At 36.4% G+C, this 18,445-nt stretch overlaps 1 protein-coding gene across 4 annotated transcripts; it reads left to right on the forward strand.

Moving 5' to 3' along the window:
- Positions 1-4,939: 4,939 nt before the first annotated feature.
- LOC122625640 lies at positions 4,940-18,239 on the forward strand. Of its 4 annotated transcripts, none has more exons than XM_043805742.1 (5): positions 4,940-5,382; positions 5,453-6,844; positions 6,905-7,192; positions 7,254-7,380; positions 17,096-18,239. In XM_043805742.1, exons 1-5 carry the CDS (start codon positions 5,074-5,076, stop codon positions 17,251-17,253), a joined length of 2,274 nt encoding a protein of 757 aa, XP_043661677.1. In that variant the 5' UTR covers positions 4,940-5,073; the 3' UTR covers positions 17,254-18,239. The 4 variants fall into 4 exon arrangements, with proteins under 4 accessions (XP_043661677.1, XP_043661676.1, XP_043661678.1 ...); XM_043805741.1 differs by having other exon boundaries at positions 5,450-6,844; positions 17,096-18,236; XM_043805743.1 differs by lacking the exon at positions 17,096-18,239 and adding an exon at positions 16,643-16,889 and having other exon boundaries at positions 5,450-6,844.
- The last annotated feature ends 206 nt before the right edge of the window (positions 18,240-18,445 follow it).

Here is an 18,445-nt window from a genome sequence, read left to right on the forward strand (position 1 = left end):
GGTCAGATCATATTTTGATATTTTTTCCGTAGAGATAAGGGCTGATTTATGTATTTGCCCATGAAATTTTTGATTAGTTTATAAAAATACTGATAAACTTGGCAAAAATTATTTATTTATTCGGCGGCGATGAGGAGAATGCGGTTGACGGTTTCAAATTTCGACATGACTTCAATTTCCACATGATCATACTTAGAGCCTAGCTTAAAGAAAGTTGGCGAAGGCGGGGCAAATTTGCAGAGAGCGGAAAAGAGCTTTATTTTGCTCTCACGCTTCCGCCCTAAACTAACTGACACTAAACTTAAATTTTTTTTTTAATCCATACAATAACAATAAACCACTACATTTTCTAACTTCAGCCAACACCGGCCCCCTTGAACGCCTCCGCGGCTTCCACAAAGTTGCAGCGGCGCCAGCATGTGAATCGCCCTCCAAAACACTGATCCTTCCAAGGTCGAGCCACTGTTGTCTCTTGCCTCTTGCCCTGAACTTAAAGGCCCAGGACATATTCCCATCGCCGCCAAAACGATTTCCTGACTGCCGAGACAAGCCGTCATCAGGTATGCAAATTCGCGAATTGCGTCAGCCTGCTCCTCGATCCGCTTGCGAAGATCCTGGAAGTGACGACTCGCTTCGACAAAGTTCGTCGCGCTGTCGCAATGAACCGTCTGCGGACATCCTCGTCGACCAATAATCCAATAAAAAAGAATCAGTTCTTAGTTCTGATACAAACAAATAAACAGACAGGGCACAAAAATCAACGTCAAATAATGGGCGGAGAGCAAGTAGTCTATCTGCGGGTAGATTTCCCATAGTTTGTGTCATCAGTCAAGGCTTGCATTTAAAACAGCGAACATGATCAAACTGTTTGACTGCAGAGTTCCTGAACGTTAACGATCCAAGTACGCTGCCGTAGGATGCTAACAAGCACTTGAAGGCCGACATGAGTTTGAATTGGGCAGATGCCGGACGTAGCTCTGTTCAAATTGGTAGGTTTTCTTTATCAGCAAGAAAAACTTGGCATCGTATGATACAGAAGCGACAGCTGACGCCATCCAACTCGCAACAACGAAATGTTGCACAAAGTGTCTTCATGAATAAATAAGTTCAATCGTTGAAGACAGTTTCTATTTGATACAGATGCTTTTTAACTATTTCGATAATTTTATGAAAAGCTTTATTATATTCATTCGGTGACAGAATTTCTTCGAAAACTATACTCTTGTCTTTGCATTTCTTTGTTAAGCGGAACATATATGCGAAAACACTTAGCAGTTTGAGGTGTGGCGAGAATCCCTCGATGACATCCAACCAATTGGAAGTTTGCACAGCAGCGGTCAATCCACTGCAGTCTTCCTTGCTTCCTGACGCAAGACTTCATCGTCCAGCTCAAAATGTGCATTTCTGGGCCAGTTTTTCTTTTTGTCCCTCAGAAATAGTGATCCAGTGAACCAGATTGACTGCCCAATTTTGACGTCGCAATCTCTAGAAACGATATGGATGGATGTATAGTTAAACTCATGTTCGTTTAAAATTCTACTGGCAAAAAATATGTGTACCCTTTCAAGGATAGTACTGCATATCTATTGCATATCTAATTAAATCAAATTTCCTTACAAAATCTGGATATGTATTTTCTTTTTAGACTACGTCCGAGTCTCCGACTGCCCAACCGTACGGCTCGATTCGCGAGAATATAGACGCAATATAGAAAAGAGTACGGAAACGAGGAACTGTATAAATATTTGTTAATTATATATAATATTAATAAATAATTAATTATAAATTATAAATATTGTTTAAAAAGTTAGAATTGTTTGCTGTTGAGCTAATAAACCTTTTTATTAGCTATGTTTGCAAAAATAAAAAGACGCTTTTATTTTGCAGCGAATTTTAAACGAATTTTCTTTTGCGAAGTTTAGTAGCGATGCGCGCATGCATTTGTTGGATGCGAAAGCGTGCATTTGTTGATTACAGACAACACCAGAACTCCAAGCCAAAGTGTAGGTGCGAGAGTACTAGAGCGGGCGTGAGAGGAGAGCTTAGATGCACTCACAGCTGAACATTGACAATAAATGAAGAAATAAATTTAGAAGCTGCTGGCGGCTGCGAGACCCAAAAATTGCTTTAAGAGCAGCAGAGAGTCAAGATTAGAGATAATATGATAAAGTCTATTTTAGTCAGAATATAGGGGTAATGCAACTCAAAGTAAGATCTAAAATTATTTAAGATTAGTGGTAAGTAGTTTCTAGTGAATCTGCATGAAACAGAGAAGTTTAGCCGACTAACCAAGTTGGGACTATCAACTTCACCACAAATAAGATTATAAATATTGACTGTTCCACGCATCGTTCTACCGTTAGGTAAATTAATTAACATTGGTCTACTGGAATAAGGAGGTAATATAAGGCTTGCATCCAAATTTAGGCGCCGTAAGGCAATCAGTAAGAAGTTTTTCCCGAACCGATTCAATGAGGTCCGAGTGAACTACGTATTGTGGACTCCAAACAGGTGATCCATACCCAAGAATCGTACGAACTAATGAAATGAATAAGGTTATGGTCATGTAAGGATCATTAAATTCCATTGACCATCTTTTTATAAAACCAAGCACATCCCTGGTCTTATTGATAATAGACAAAATATGGTCTGAAAATTTTAGTTCAGGGTTCAGAAGAGCAACAAGATAATTAACCCGTTTTATTCTGTCCAAAGGGTACCCACTTAGCGTACGTCGCGTGTTGAGTTGAGGTCATAACTTTACACTTCGAGCCATTTATGTTTAAAAAGTTATCGCGGCACCATATTTGAAAGCTATATAGATCGTATTGTAAGTCCAAATGAATAGCAATGTCCTTATACTGGAGTCATAATTTAACATCGTCTACGGTCATAGGTACTACCGAATGTTTTATTACTAAGGGAAGGTCGTGAATAAATAAGGTAAAAAGGTGGCTCCCTTGTGGGACACCGGGTGTGACTCAGAGAATACAGGAAAGAGATTCAGATTTTTTACTATTTTTGGAAATCAGTTTCTCCATACATAAATGAACATTTATCTAACTACATTTATCTAACATTTAATATTTGATCTCTAAAGACTTTTGAATACTTATTAAAGATATTGAATGTGCTCCTGTAATATAATGTCGTCTAAATATAGTAAACAATGGGAACATGTAATATATGTATATATGTATAATGTATTATTCATGCAACGCTGAAATGTAGCAGGTGCGTTTTTAAAACCAAAAGTAAATAACCTTCTTGGTAGAAAATACAGTTTTTTGAATATAGTCTGGGTCTAATTAAATTTGATGAAACCCTTTCTCCTGTCAAATATAGGTATTTCCCTAACTTGTCTAATTATACCCGCTACTCGTAGAGTAAAAGGTATAACAGATGCGTTGAAAAGTATGTAACAGGCAGAAGGATGCGTTTCCGACCATATAAAGTATATATATTCTTGATCAGATTCTAGAGACATAAACGCAGCGCAAGTTGTTTACCCATTTTGCCACGCCCACCCTAACGCCTACAAGCCGAACAAAACTGCCACGCCCACACTTTTGAAACATGTTCTGATATTTTTTCATATTTTTGTTGCAAATAAAATCTACTTCAGTCAAATTAGCGGCAATATTCGCACAAAACATGATTACTTACTTTAATATTGTGCAACAAATCTCTGCCAGCGGACTGGAGTGCGAGGCAACGAGCCCATTCGGAGAGTTACTTTTCTTTAAGGTATGGCTGAATTCTACTTTGTATATCCTTGCAGTTAATCGGAGTGAAAAGGATTGATGTTGTAAATCTCATATTTTAAGCGGCATTGTCAGCTAGTTCATTTCCATGGATTCCTTGATGACTCGGAACCCAGAGCAAGGTGACTTTTGTTGGATGATAGCTTAAAATGTGCCTAATTTCTTGTGAAGTGGGGCGGAATGTATCCTTTTTAGTAGCATTGTAGATTTGAAGGTTTATGTTTGGCTGTTTGGAACACCAGTGTGCTGGCGATTTGAAGGACCTCCTGGGCTTAGGCAGGGGGAGGTCAAGTTGATTGATGTAGTTGGCGCAAATGTTTTGATATTTTTTCATTTTTGTATTAGTCTTGTAAATTTACACAAACCGCCAAAAACTGTCAGTGTTGAAGTCTCTCATTCGCACTTCGAATAGCTGAGTAACGGGTATCAGGTAGTCGGGGAACTCGACTATATTGTTATCTCTTGTTTTGATTTTAAAAATGTAGTGCTACTGTTTTCTTTATCGAGATGTTTGACAGAGAAAATAAGAGTTTCATAGTCAAAAATCTTATTTAGCAATATCTCTCGAACGGAATATCGCTTGTTTTCAACAAGTATTTTCGAATATTTTTGTACCCGTTACTCCAGGAGTATAAGGGTATACTAAACTCGTTGAAAAAATGTAACAGATAGAAGAAACATTTTCACGTTCACACTCTTTAATAAATTTGTTACGTCGACCTTTTTTTTTTGTGTATTTTATTAGTCATTTTGCCGATTTCAAACAAACAACAAAAACATGACACGTCATTGCATTTTCGGTTTCTGATATACTTGCGTAGAATTCGACTAGTTAAAATGAGAAGCAGCATCTAAGTACGCCTTTTATAGCACTGCAGATAACAATAAAAATATCGAAAACTAGCGAACACTATTTGTCATATGATTTGCTCACCCTGATTTTTTGCGATACTAGAATGTAAGGACGGTTATTTATTACGTAATCACATTTTTATGATATCTCACCCCTTCCGTAAAAAAAAATTAATTATAAAAGGATGATTCTCCCCAAATATTACTTAATCAGGAAAAACAAAATTTGGTAAATTATTACGAAACTTTGCCTCAAAGCCCCTCTTTCCAAAAAATGTACCATAATCTCTTTAAATTAGTTGCTTTTGAATTTTTTTATTGAGCTTTTTACCATTGACGCATTAATTTGGCTGTGTGAATGGATCGCATTATTTTCGTTGCACCAACGATTTTAAGCGGCTTGCGACGGCATTTTTATCGTTCCACCATCTGGTAACACTGCCCAGGCCGAAAAGGAATGGATTTTCGAAATCTAGATAAATTAAATTGGCGTTTGCATCTCAGTAACAATAACAATATCGTTAATTACAGTGCGACGCGGTCCCGCAGTTCTGATGCGGCTGACGAGCAACTCCCGGAGCTTTTACTCAGCCAAGTCAATTGTGGGACCGGTGTAAAGACAATGGGCACAAACCAAAAACGAGCAGCAACAACATCAGCGCAGGCCGTAGCAGTGGACGAGCTGGTCGACGGAACCGGGGGAGATGGCGAGGCTAAGACAGGAGAGTGCGGTGCAGCGACCATGGCCGCAGAGGGTGGTGATAAGGTAAGTAACCACCGCTATAATCGCAAAAATCATGTTCATCATGCTTTATTTCTGTTCACCTTTTAAGCAGGAGGAAAGTGCTGCCTACTGCGAACTGGACGTGGCAAGCTATGGACTTACAGCAGCAGAACTCTCATCCTTTGAAGCCGCCGCTTGTGGCTATAACTCCAGCCGCACCTCCATAAACAATTCGACGGAAAATCTAAGCTATGCTAGTGAAAATTTTTATGGTGACGATCTAATTTTGCTGGACGACGACAACGAGAACGCAGAGGAGATATCTATCAACTCTGACGACTGTGTCTACGCTTACTGTGGTGAAGGGGCTGATCTGGACATGAAGATAATCGCCACGGGCAGCTTAGGTAGGCAGCACTTGGACATCGGCCGAGGACCAGTACATGCTGTAGGAAGCGATAGCGTCATTTGCGTCGAAGATGAGACCGAGTTCCTGGAAATGGACTTCGAGCCAGACCCCTCATCAGAGTTGGATCTTGTTGGCGGGCCCCACCATATGGGCATCCTGCCGCAGGCCAATTTGTTGTTAATGCAACGCGACTATAGCCAAATGACCAACGTAGGCGGAGCTACTTCCTCGCAGGAAGGGCAGCTGCACAGCTCGCCCATAGATGATTTTCCGCAAGAAGATCTAATGCAGCATCAAAAGCAGCGCCTTAGTAAGAAGTTCGCCCGCATCAACTTGAATTTAGATAAAATCAAAGACGTAGGTGTTAGTGAAGCTGGCGTGGACATAGATTTAAATGAGCTAATAATTGTTGGCGCGGAAAAGCAGGTTAAATCCTCCGGAAGCTTTCGGTCTCAGGCTCATTCGTTGCCTAACCCATTGCGCACAGGCTCAAATTTTTCGCGCAGCACTAGTGTCCCCAGCGAAAATCCAGAGCCTAAGCTGACTGGTGCTAAGCCAAAGCGTTTTTTGCACACCTCGTCTGTGATGAATAAAAGCTCCTCATACAAGTCGCGGCGCTCTCGCCCTTCGACTAGCTTTGACGAACGTTGCTATAGCTGCACTGATTTCCGTGCAACATCATGCCAGCAGCAACTGTCAGGGTCGGGGACAAAGCACGATCAAGTTGCTCCTGCGACTATTGTGACATTGACCACGTCTTCTTCGTGCACGGACCAATTTGACTTGGGAATCAAAGAGGAAAACTGCTTAGACTGTCTAGAAAAGGAGTTCTTGGCCAACACCATCGGCAAAGCCCCAGACCCGGGCACATGTCCTAAATGCCGTAGATCAGCTGGCAGTCGGGGCAGTAGCATTTCGCTTTACGCGCGGTCGGACCAGGTGCGCTGTCGAAGCGGGTCCCCAGTATACTTCGATGGGGTTCCGTTCGCCAACAGGTACAACTTATTAATAACCGGAATGGTTTCTGGTTCCAATTTGAACCCAACCCGCAACCAAAGTTTTATTTCGTGTGATAATAGTTTCAACGGTCTACAGGTGTGTATACGCTAGCTATATTAGTTGTAAATAGTGAAATTACCCACTTTCGCGAAATAGCTTCTCAATCAAGGCTATCTGACTGAGCCACTGGTGGCAAGTCTGTCTACAGGAAAGACGTGCAACGAGGAGCACCTAGTGCAAGCCCTTGATAAACTGCGCGTGCCCTATGACAGGGAGCTGCTTCATGGCTATTTCAAGCAACTGGACAAGCGGCGACGGACAGAAAGCAGTGTCAATCTTAAGCAGCTACTGATACAGGCCTCAAAGCAGCAGGGAAACCATCCCAAACTTAAACGGCTGATCGAGATGGCGACCCATCAACAGCTCATTGTCCAATTTAAACGGGTAATATAAAATACATATTGTATACACTTTTTAAAACTAATGCAACACATTTTTCTAACAGAATGCCGAAGGCAGAACTGAATTAGTGCCTATAAATGTGAGGGACATACTTAATGCCTGGGCACGTTGTCGAGATCTTTCCCTCCTTCAGCAACTAGATGGTCGCTTTCATTGCGCAAACGTGATGGGTAAGATGTTTAATACAGTGGTTTGAAGCTTATGTCGCGCAGTTAGTAAATTAAAGTTCAAGTCGTTACTGATGCTAAACTAAGAAAGATACAAGAAAAATGGAAACGCAGTATTTTAAGTGGGACTATTTACATATTTATTAAACAAAAACTGTTTTCTAATTTTAAAAACGAAAAAGATATATAACAAATCATAATTTGCCGGTTTTTTTCAATGAAGCTTTTTTTGTGCAGTTTATTCTGCTTCTCTTTTTATTTTCAATTTATAATTTAATATTTTGTACGATTCTAAAAACTTTTGAGGCGATTTCCCAACAGGCTTTATTTCTGTCATTTTGACGGTTTACGGTTTTCCCTAACAAAACTTTATGGTATTGATTGGGCAATCTGCAATAACTCGCTGACTTTTTCCACATTAAAGGGTTTGACGACAAGTGCCCGCTGCTCAATGGTTGTACTAAGTACATTTCGGGGATCTTTATATTGAAGTGTAATTAAAGTTGGAAACCAACGCACACAAAGAGCCAAAAATTGTCTTGCTTACTTTTAAAACCTATTCGGTGATTTTTTTTATTTTCTAGCCAATTTCACAAATTCCGTAAAAAACCCTCAGGACCACGCTTTTGAAAAATGTTTTAATTGATTTTTTTTTTTTTTTTTACCAATTTTTAATGATTAGCTACAAAAATTAACGGGAAAACTCCAAGGAATCGACTACATCATTATGACATCTGACTTTGACCAAATTAAGTCCAAAAAAATAGTCTCTAGGAACTGATGTATGATCTGAAATTCGAAGAAATCGACTACAGCGATTGCATATAGTGGTCCAACATTAATCAAAATGAATCCTAAAGTTTATAGTGTCAACTAACTAATATATAACAATTTGTATACCCGTTACTCGTAGAGTATGGAGATCGAGATCGAAATTTCTCCTTCGCACTTCCACCAGCTGAGTAATGGGTATCAAATAGATGGGGAACTTGACTACAGCGTTCTTTCTCGTTTTTTTCTTTCTTTCTTTGTCCCACGGTTACAACTTCCGCCAAACCGATCAATGGGTGCTAACGTCTGTCGAACAGCTTAACTGGAGATTTGAGATATATTATATTCAAAACATAATTATCTGTAGGGGTCATGAAAATAATAGTTACTATCAACTATGCCAGAAATAGGATTACAAATAAAGAATGCTCCAAGCTTCGTTCTACGGCTTGCCAGGGACGGTAAGATAAGATTACTGACTCCAAACAGGTTGTCCATGTACATATAAGGTGGTCCATGTGCGTACATTAGTGCATGAAAATGTGTTTTAACGAAGAGAAGGTAATTCTTTAATAAGGTGAAAAAGCACCTTTTTAAGAAACTTTTAGGCAGAAAGCTTTAAAACTGTGTTACTATTTTGCGTATTACCGCACGGACGGATAGACGGATATGGACTTATCGATTCGGCTGTTGATAATGAATATATCCCGTTTATATGATCTCAAATTTCTCCTTCACTGTGTAATTTACTGAAATTAATATAGGAATTTAGCACATCTAGCCTCTTTCTTTCCCATCAAAATACAAGAGCAAGCTTGCTATACTCATGTGCTTTACATTATTATATATACACAATATTTAGGCATGACTGGGCGGCGTGGAGGTGAATAACTGTACACTCAACTTTCTAGCTGTTATAGTCCCTGAGATCTCGACGTTCATACGGACCGACAGACAGACGGACATGGCCAGATCGTCTCGTCTATTGATCCTGATCAAGAATATACTTTATATGGTCGGAAACGCTTCCTTCTGCCTGTTACATACATTTCAACGAATCTAGTATACCTTTTACTATATAATATATATATTAATAGAATACTAGTGGGCCGTATGCGCTTCGCCGCATGCAGTCTTAAAATTCAATGAAAAATTCCTAGAATTTGTTATATGAAAGTCATTTTTTTTATTTGAAAATTGTTATTTTCAATCCAAAACATTTGGATAAACCATATTTTTCGTTTGTCCATTTGGAGCGAATACAAACAAAGAGTTTGGAATGCCAACTCTTGAACAGGCTACGTATAGCTGCCCATGAGAAAAACACGGCTCTTCCAAATTCAACCCGCATACTTGAAGCGTTTGTCCTTGTGCCTTATTGATGGACATGGCAAATGATAGACGCACTGGGAATTGCAGTCGCTTAAATTCAAACGGCATGTCTATTGGTATCAACGGAATACGCGGTATGAGCACCATTTCTCCTTTCGCTTTTCCAGTCAATATCGTGGCTTCAATTAAATTCAGTATCAATTTTTTTACAACCAATCTTGGGCCATTGCACAATTTTGGTGTATTTAAATTCCGTAGTGAAATAATTGATGAGCCGATTTTTAAGTTCAAATAATGCGGTGGCATACTAGGCGGTTCTAGGGAATTTAAAAATTCAACTGGATAATGGACTGCATCATCTTCTTTCATTGCGCTATCAAAAGATTTATATGATGTCAGTGCGCCTGGCAATTTTTCTTGAATGTGAAAATTGATTTCATTGACATGTACATTTTTTGGTGACAATATTGCTCGTTCTGTCAACCAATCGTGATTTCTTTGATTTTGAATTATATTTGGAAAAACGCTTTCTATTAATTCGCCTATAGATTGTAGAATTGTACAAAAATTGTTTTCCAAAGTGATCAAGCCATTTGTATTTGGAACATTGCTACTTTCGATTTCTTATAATTGCTTCGAAAACCGTTCTGCAGATTGATCATTGTGCAATTGAACACGCATGTTTATGTTCAATGTCAATTTTTGGACATATCGCCACAGGACATAATACTTCAAGCATGCATTGACCTGATCAGCTAACGTTGCACGTGGAATGACCGGCAATGTTTGTCGGAAATCTCCTGACAAAAATATTAGTGCACCACCAAAAATTTGTTGATTGCGACGTAGATCTTGCATTGTTCTGTTTAATGCTTCCAGAGATTTTTTATGGGTCATTGTACATTCATCCAATATAATAATTGCTGCTTGCTGCAAAACTTTTGCCATTGCAGAATTTCTTGATATGTTGCATGTGGGATTGTCAATCACCTGTACGTTCAAAAATAATATAGTAATTAGCTCTAATGTATTTTAAATAGATCAATCAATGAATCCAAACAAACCTGCACATTTAACGGCAATTTTAATGCTGAGTGTGCTGTTCGTCCACCATTCAATTTGATTTCCAAAAGCACAAAATTGAATGAAAGAGAATAGCACTCTGGAACTAAATGAGCAGAGAAAAATGACATCCTATATTTCAGAAATGGCACTGCAGCTTAAACCAAGGAAATTTTAGATTCAATAAAGTGGTAAGTTGAACCAAAGACATTATAATAACAAGATGCGTAACGGCCATACATTTGTTTTGCACTATGCAGCCACTTTTTTGGTGACGACCAAAATTGCTCTCTTTTCGCTCGCCTAAAATTGAGAGCGTAAAAATCTAAAAATAGAATTGTCTCACTTGTGTGAGTTAAAACATTAAAGGAGATAGTGTGTATGTGTGCGTGCTTGTGCTAGAAGGCGATTTTCGGGCCGAAATCAATTTTAATCTAAGAAACAAATTTGATTAATGTTTTGGTCAATTTTGATTCGTAACTATTATGGTTTGAAAGAATTTTTTTTAAATATTCGTTTGATAAAAGCGCCGCTCGAATTAGCTACCGTTTACATATTGATATTTATATTGATAATTAATTATATGTAATATATCTAATAATCGGTACCCAGGGAACACCACGGGGAGGCCATTACAATTGTAATGGGGTCTTATATTTATATGACCTTCGAGTCGACATGAAATATTTAAATGTTCAACATTAAAACATTTCCATGTTCCCCAACTAAGCTAGTTTTCTAACTATTGCTTTTTATTACATATTGCCTCTTTTTTTAATTATATAATTTAACTTTTTAAGTCGTCAATTATTTGAATGTTTTCATTTTTTTCACTTATGAGATAAAATGCTGAGTTTAGCTTGACTTTTTTGTCTATCAGTAATAACAGTCCACTTGCAATGTTTAAAAAGCAAAACTTTTATAAGTTTTTTTAAAAGATCTATTTTATGCTCATAACATTCATTTTCTACATGAAACCATAATGAGAAATCACTACTCTCATTTGTGCACTTAATGCATTGGTCTACAATAAATTTTTGTATACACATTTGTTTTTTATTATTATACCCGTTACTCGTAGAGTAAAAGGGTATACTAGATTCGTTGAAAAGTATGTAACAGGCAGAAGGATGCGTTTCCGACCATATAAAGTATATATATTCTTGATCAGGATCAGTAGCCGAGTCGATTTGGCCATGTCCGTCTGTCCGTCCGTATGAACGTCGAGATCTCAGGAACTACAAAAGCTAGAAAGTTGAGATTAAGCATACAGACTCCAGGGACATAGACGCAGCGCAAGTTTGTTGCCACGCCCACTCCGCCCACAAACCGCCCAAAACTGCCACGTCCACACTTTTGAAAAATGTTTCGATATTTTTTCATTTTTGTATTAGTCTTGTAAATTTCTATCGATTTCGAATTTCTAAACCGCCAAAAACTGTCAGTGCTGAAGACTCTTTCGCACTTTTACTAGCTGAGTAACGGGTATCAGATAGTCGGGGAACTCGACTATAGCGTTCTTTCTTGTTTTTAAAAATATTTAACAAATATTAAAAAATAGATCAGATGGTGCCTTTAGTTTTCCAAAGTCCGATTCTGTCGAGTAGTTTTTCTCATGTATAAAAAGCTCTGATGGAGCTGTTAAATGCTCGGTTTCTTTTAAAATTACCGATCTGCATTTATCGCAACTTGATCCCTTTGCAATATATCCTACAAAATATCTACTCGAAGTTAATTCAATGGGTATATCATTGCACAAAAAATTATCTATATTTTGGTCAAAGTACCTCTCATTGCCTTCTACAATTTCAGAAAATGATACACTGTATTCTTGCTGCTGTATTTCTTTTTTTTCAATGCAAGGCTGATATATAATCGAATCGAACTCTATTGGCAACATCACATCATCATCTGATTCGCAATTTGAATTTTGGGAAAATTTAAAAAATTGTAAGGATATGAGCTTGGCAATTATTATATTAAATTCGTTAAATTAGGATTTCTGCAGTTACTACCTTTTGCTCGAACGCACGCAAATATATTTTCTAGGGGATCCTGGTTAGCTCTACTTGTTAAAAAGAAAAAGTGGTCCGTGTGGTCCTTAAATATATCTTTGACGAGTACAAATATAGCAAATATAGACAATATATATTATTCCCGTGATATTTTAGGTATTCCTGCATTTCCTTCAGTTTATGCCAAACAGTATTGTTTACTTGAAGTGCGCATTTCATGGGGTTTTTGTCAGTTAATACTCTGCTATTCAGGCAATCAAAGTAATCATTAACTTTTTGGACAAATGCAGCAGTAGAAGCTGCAACTTCGGGACTATTTCGATTAAATTGCTTGTTTTGGTTACTAGTTGGTTACAACTGTGTGACTAAGTGTCTGAGTTGCCAAACATCTCAAATCTAGTTGGATTAACGTGACTCTTTCGTAAACTTCTCGGATGACATCAAAGCCAACTCCTCCGTCAGGGGTTTCAAAATTAGGTTTTAGAAAATTATTTCTCATAGACTTGAAAAGATGCGGAATGTCATAAAACATATAATATTTCTTACTATTTAAGGTAAATTGGTGACTTCAAGTAATGAGGTACATTTTCTGTTGTTACCTCCTTGATCATAAACAACACCCCTTACTTTGAACCCAATATTTTCAGCAATATTAATGTTTTTATAAATAAGCTTTTTTAAGCAATCGCCTTTTATATTTGTTTCCGGCACGAAATAGTTCAGTAAAAATTTCCATTTCTTTAAAATACCCCGAATTACAAATACGCAAATGTGGCTTCCCATTTTATTAGAGCGATCAATTAAATGGTCTAGTCCATCTATTATATCAACTGATACATTATACGTTAAGTTTTTTTTTATTGCTACTTCATCACAAGTTAATATGCATACTTTATCCGATTCATTCGACCTGTTATATATGCTCTGAGCAAACAATTTCTCGGAATCATTCCATCTGGTATTTGTGCCTTTTTTTCTTTCAGAAGCATTTTTGCTAATATTTTTTCATTTCCCGTTAAATTGATTTTATCAATTTGAGATTGTAGGTTTTTTATCTTTCGTGTTAAATTTGAGTATTCTTTCCTCAGCATTTTAATACGAATTTGTCTTTCATCAGACATATTTTTATAAAAAATATATTTTTTTTGAAACACTTTTAATGTATCTTTTTTGCGCAGGCGACCTTACAGCATAGAAATTAATTTCATCATTATTATTATATTTCATTAGGTTTCGATCTGGAATTGTTCCTTTCTTCAGATATCTTACCCCAATATCATCTGGGGAGAAATGATCAGGGCATAAAAACAGTGATGAAGTGCTTGCTACAAAGTCCTCCGTAAATTGGCACTTTTCCGCCCATTTCATTAAAATTGTTGGATCCTTTTCAGGAAACCTAAACAATTTAAGGGTGGGGAAATCGCGCCCAGATTTTTTGCAGTGTGGTAAACTGCACTTGTTTCCACTTATGTTACTCCTTTTCTTTTCGGCCATAGCCATGCAATTCCAATGGGCCAATAAAATATTTTTATATTAAAAATAATAAATTTTAACTCTAACCTTTTTCAAAAAGCAGCAGTAACAGCAGCACGTAGTATTAGCGCGTAAAATTACGAAATTAAGTTTAATTCTGTTAACTGAAATTTTCTCTTATTCACCACTACCAATCGCAATATATAATTCGCACATATATTTCCGTACTTTAGCAATGCAACCAAACAACTTTAATTGATTGTAAACACAATTTTATAGCGAAATTTAAAAAAAATCGAGAAGCTCTACTTATAGTCAGCTTTAAGCAAACGTATTAAGAGAAAAAGAAAACGTATTAAAAGGAAAAACAAAAAAATTGGCGCGCTACTACTGTAATTTAAAACAAAGAATTTAAAAAAAAAAAGAAATTACATTTAAAAAATAAATATTTCATAAAAATAATTCATAAACGAAAATAATATTTATAAAATAAATAAAGATATGGAAACTGTTTATTGCAAAATTGATTTCTTGATGCACGAAGTGCGCACATAAGCAGCGAAGAATCATTGTCTTCTTATATTTTTCACACGTCGCACGCTGAATACTCTAATGACAATTATTCTAATATAAAGTCATCTTTTAAAATTATTATGCATTTTTTTTTAAAATAATTTAAAACAAAGAATTTAAAAAAAAAAAAGAAATTACATTTAAAAAATAAATATTTCATAAAAATAATTCATAAACGAAAATAATATTTATAAAATAAATAAAGATATGTAAACTGTTTATTGCAAAATTGATTTCTTGCTGCACGAAGTGCGCACATAAGCAGCGAAGAATCATTGTCTTCTTATATTTTTCACACGTCGCACGCTGAATACTCTAATGACAATTATTCTAATATAAAGTCATCTTTTAAAATTATTATGCATTTTTTTGTACATAGATTGTGCTATTATTATTTCTGTGTTGAATTTGAATAATTGTAGACTAGAGTTTTTAAGTGGTGTCAATTTATAAAAAATAATATAGATTTAAAGTCTAAGAACTTCTAAGATGAAGGGCATATTTTGTCATTTTTACAATGCATGTGTATACGTGTGCACCAATACAGTGGTCAGCTGTCGCTGTAGGCGTACAAGATAGCTGCTGGCTCTAGAGCTCTCCGCTCTCTGGCTTTTGAACAAAATTTTGAGAGAGCCTGGAGCCACTTGAAAAGCCACGACGAAAAAATCGTGTGCAAAAAAATCGTATGGCGTTACGCATCTTGTTATTCTAATGTCTTAAGTTGAACTGTGTAAATGATGCGGATCGTGCATTTGAGGTTAAATTCACCGTTTTATCCCTCTTCGTCTTCCTCCTTCGTCTTCCACCTCTTCCTTCTTCCTCCTCCTTCTTCTTCTGACTTCTTCATGCTCCTTATTCCTTCTTCTTCTTCATTCTCCTTCTGACTTCTTCATGCTCCTTATTCCTTCTTCTTCTTCATTCTCCTTCTTCCTCCTCCATCTTCTTAATCCTTCTCCTTCTTCTTCCTCCTCCATCTTCTTAATCCTCCTTCTTATTCCTCCTTCTTCTTCCTTCTTCGTTTTCCTCCTCTTCCTTCTTCTTCTTCATCCTTTTTTTCTTCTTCATTCTCTTTCTTCTTCCTCTACCTTTTTCTTCTTCCTTCTTCGTCTTCCTCCTCCTTCTTCTGAAAACCTGCGTGATTGTTGATGCTTTAGTCTTCTTGCTTTATTGCGTTCGGCTCGTGTAAATTCTAATTGATGAAGAAGAAGGAGGATGAGGAAGTCGAAGAAGGTGGAAGTGGTGAGTTTAACCTCAAATGCACGATACACATAATTAACACAGTTCGACTTACCACCTCAAAAACAAATGCATGCTGTTACAATTTATTTATGAACCAAATAATGTTTGTCTCATGAATTAAATAAAACGAAATGAGCAGAGAAGAATGACATCCTATGTTTTAGAAATGGCGCTGCATGTAAAAAACGGTTTACCCGCATTTCTTTTGATTTTTTCCAGAATTTTCTTTGCTCATTTCCTAAGACCTTTTCCGAGACCTTTCCAACGAATGCAAAACCGTTGAAATCGGCTCATGCGTTCTGGAGTTATAATCATTCACCAAACTTGTTCTCAATTTTTATATATATAGATATATACGATACAATAAAATAAAATCGAAAAAGTGTGAATGCTATAGTGGTCGTGGCAAAGCTCTAAAACAAACTGCGTCTAGTAGACTAGAATCTGCGTGCGTAGTCTAGCTTTACAAAATGGGTCGTAGACTTGAATGACAATCATTTGAAGCAAACAAACTACTAGTAAGTAAACTAAGTACCAGTACTGGTAAGTAAACCAAATACCAGTACTGCTAAGTAAACTAAGTACCAGTATTGCTAAGTAAACTAAGTACTAGTACTGGTGAGTACACTAAGAACCAGTCGGTAATTTGTTTGTTTCAAATGATTGTTATTTCAGTCTACCACCCTTTTTATTATATCCGTTACTCGTAAAGCTTTGAATTTAACTATCGAGTTATACTACCTTCTTATTCTTGTATATACTGTTAATTATCTACCTATTATCTTACATCTTCAATCAAGGCGTTCGACAGACGACAGCACCCCTCGGTCGGTTGGCAAAAGTGGGACCCCGAAGATAAACAAAAAAAAAAAATTTATAAATTAGTTGACACTATAAACTTAAAGATCCATAAACTTATTTTGATCCATATTGGACGACTATATGAGAATGCTGTAGTCGTTTTCTTCGAATTTTAGATCATACATCACACTATATTTTCGGATTTAATTTGATCAAAGTCGGACGACTACGTGATATTGCTGCCAAAAGAACTTTGAAAAAATGAAAAAAATTAAAAACATTGTCTAAATTATGTAAATATCATATTATAGTAATAAATTGGTTATTTTCAGTTCTAAATAAACCGCTAACATTTCGAAAGCTTACCCTAACTTACAAAAAATGTTCGCCCAAAATTAAATTAAATTAAATTAATTAAATAGCTTTTTAACAAAATGACATTATTTTTCCAGGAAAGGTTGGTCACATCGTGCGTCAGGCAAAAGTACCAGCATCCACACAAGCACAGGCCGCGTCAACAACCTCTTTTTGTAAACGCACCCTGCCTGAATATTTAATGGTCCCGCAGTATTACATGAGTGGGGTGCTGACCCTAACCCGCAAATGTTAAGACGTACTTGCACAACCACTTAATTATTTTCACACAAAACCGGATACACATCATCTCTCTAAAAGTGCTTAGACCAGTTATATTGTTTAACTTTTGAGATAAGTCATCTTCCATATAAAATAAGGTGAACGCACGGCCGTGACCCACCGTTTATGTCGGGTTACCACCAGTCTCTCCGCTCTAAAAAAAATAGAAATAAAGAAACTCAAAAAATCTCAAAAATGTTAACCATGTTCGCCATAATATACATGTATCAATACAAATATATCTGCCTCGCCTACCAACGCCTTACCCTATAATGTATATGTTTAGAAGCATTGGATAGAAGTCTTTGTATACGAGCCCTGACCACTATTAATTCGCACGCCTGGTGTTTTTACGCATATGCAATGTTTAGCACACAATATATGTAAAGATAATGCAGATAACACATACAAACATATAATTTTCTGAAAGGTAATTTTATTCTCTATTTGATAGAAAAAAACGTACAACAACAACAGCAATTATTTAAATATGGGACTCTATTTCAACAGAGCAGTGCCAATACCTGCTTAATTCAATGCAAATTAATTGTAAATGTGTTTCAGGGGCTAAGGGTGATGTTACCAAGTATTAATATTAATTATATATATTATATTAAGCCAAATAGACTGTAAAGTTTATAGCGTACGAAATAATAGTGGTCAAGCGTTTGTAAACAATAATAAGAATAGTGTATGTAAATAAATCCTGTTGTTGTTGTACGTTAAAAAACTACAAACTTTTTGTTCTATCAAATAGAGAATAAAATTATCTTTCAGAAAAATATATGTTTGTATGTGTTATCTGCATTATCTTCATATATTGTGTGCTAAACATTGCATATGCGTAAAAACACCAGCCGTGCGAATTAATAGTGGTCAGGGCTCGTAGTTCTCTACTCTAATGTATGTATATATTTATACTCTTTTGGATATATGTATTAAGTGAAATAAAAAAAAATGGCTCATTTACTTATTATCGTGCATATTCCGGTACATGCCGAACCCTGTTTTGGATACACACATCTTTTTAAATTTATAATTTAAAATGTCGTCATGTTATAATTCAGAATATTAGGACAGTTCAATGCTGTTTGTGAAGAAAAAAGAAAACAAAATGGAAAAAAAATGAAACAAAACAAAAATTCAATTGAAATTAAATATTTATA

This window comes from Drosophila teissieri, unplaced genomic scaffold, assembly GCF_016746235.2.
Source record: "Drosophila teissieri strain GT53w unplaced genomic scaffold, Prin_Dtei_1.1 Segkk34_quiver_pilon_scaf, whole genome shotgun sequence".
In the NCBI taxonomy this organism is placed as follows: domain Eukaryota; kingdom Metazoa; phylum Arthropoda; class Insecta; order Diptera; family Drosophilidae; genus Drosophila; species Drosophila teissieri.

Excerpts from the sequence above, each read along its gene's own strand:
- LOC122625640 (XM_043805741.1), top strand. The coding sequence starts at position 5,074 with ATGGATTTTCGAAATCTAGATAAATTAAATTGGCGTTTGCATCTCAGT. Across the intron at positions 6,845-6,904 it reads ATAGTTTCAACGGTCTACAG|CTTCTCAATCAAGGCTATCT; the intron begins GTGTGTATACGC and ends TTCGCGAAATAG. Across the intron at positions 7,193-7,253 it reads TCATTGTCCAATTTAAACGG|AATGCCGAAGGCAGAACTGA; the intron begins GTAATATAAAAT and ends TTTTTCTAACAG.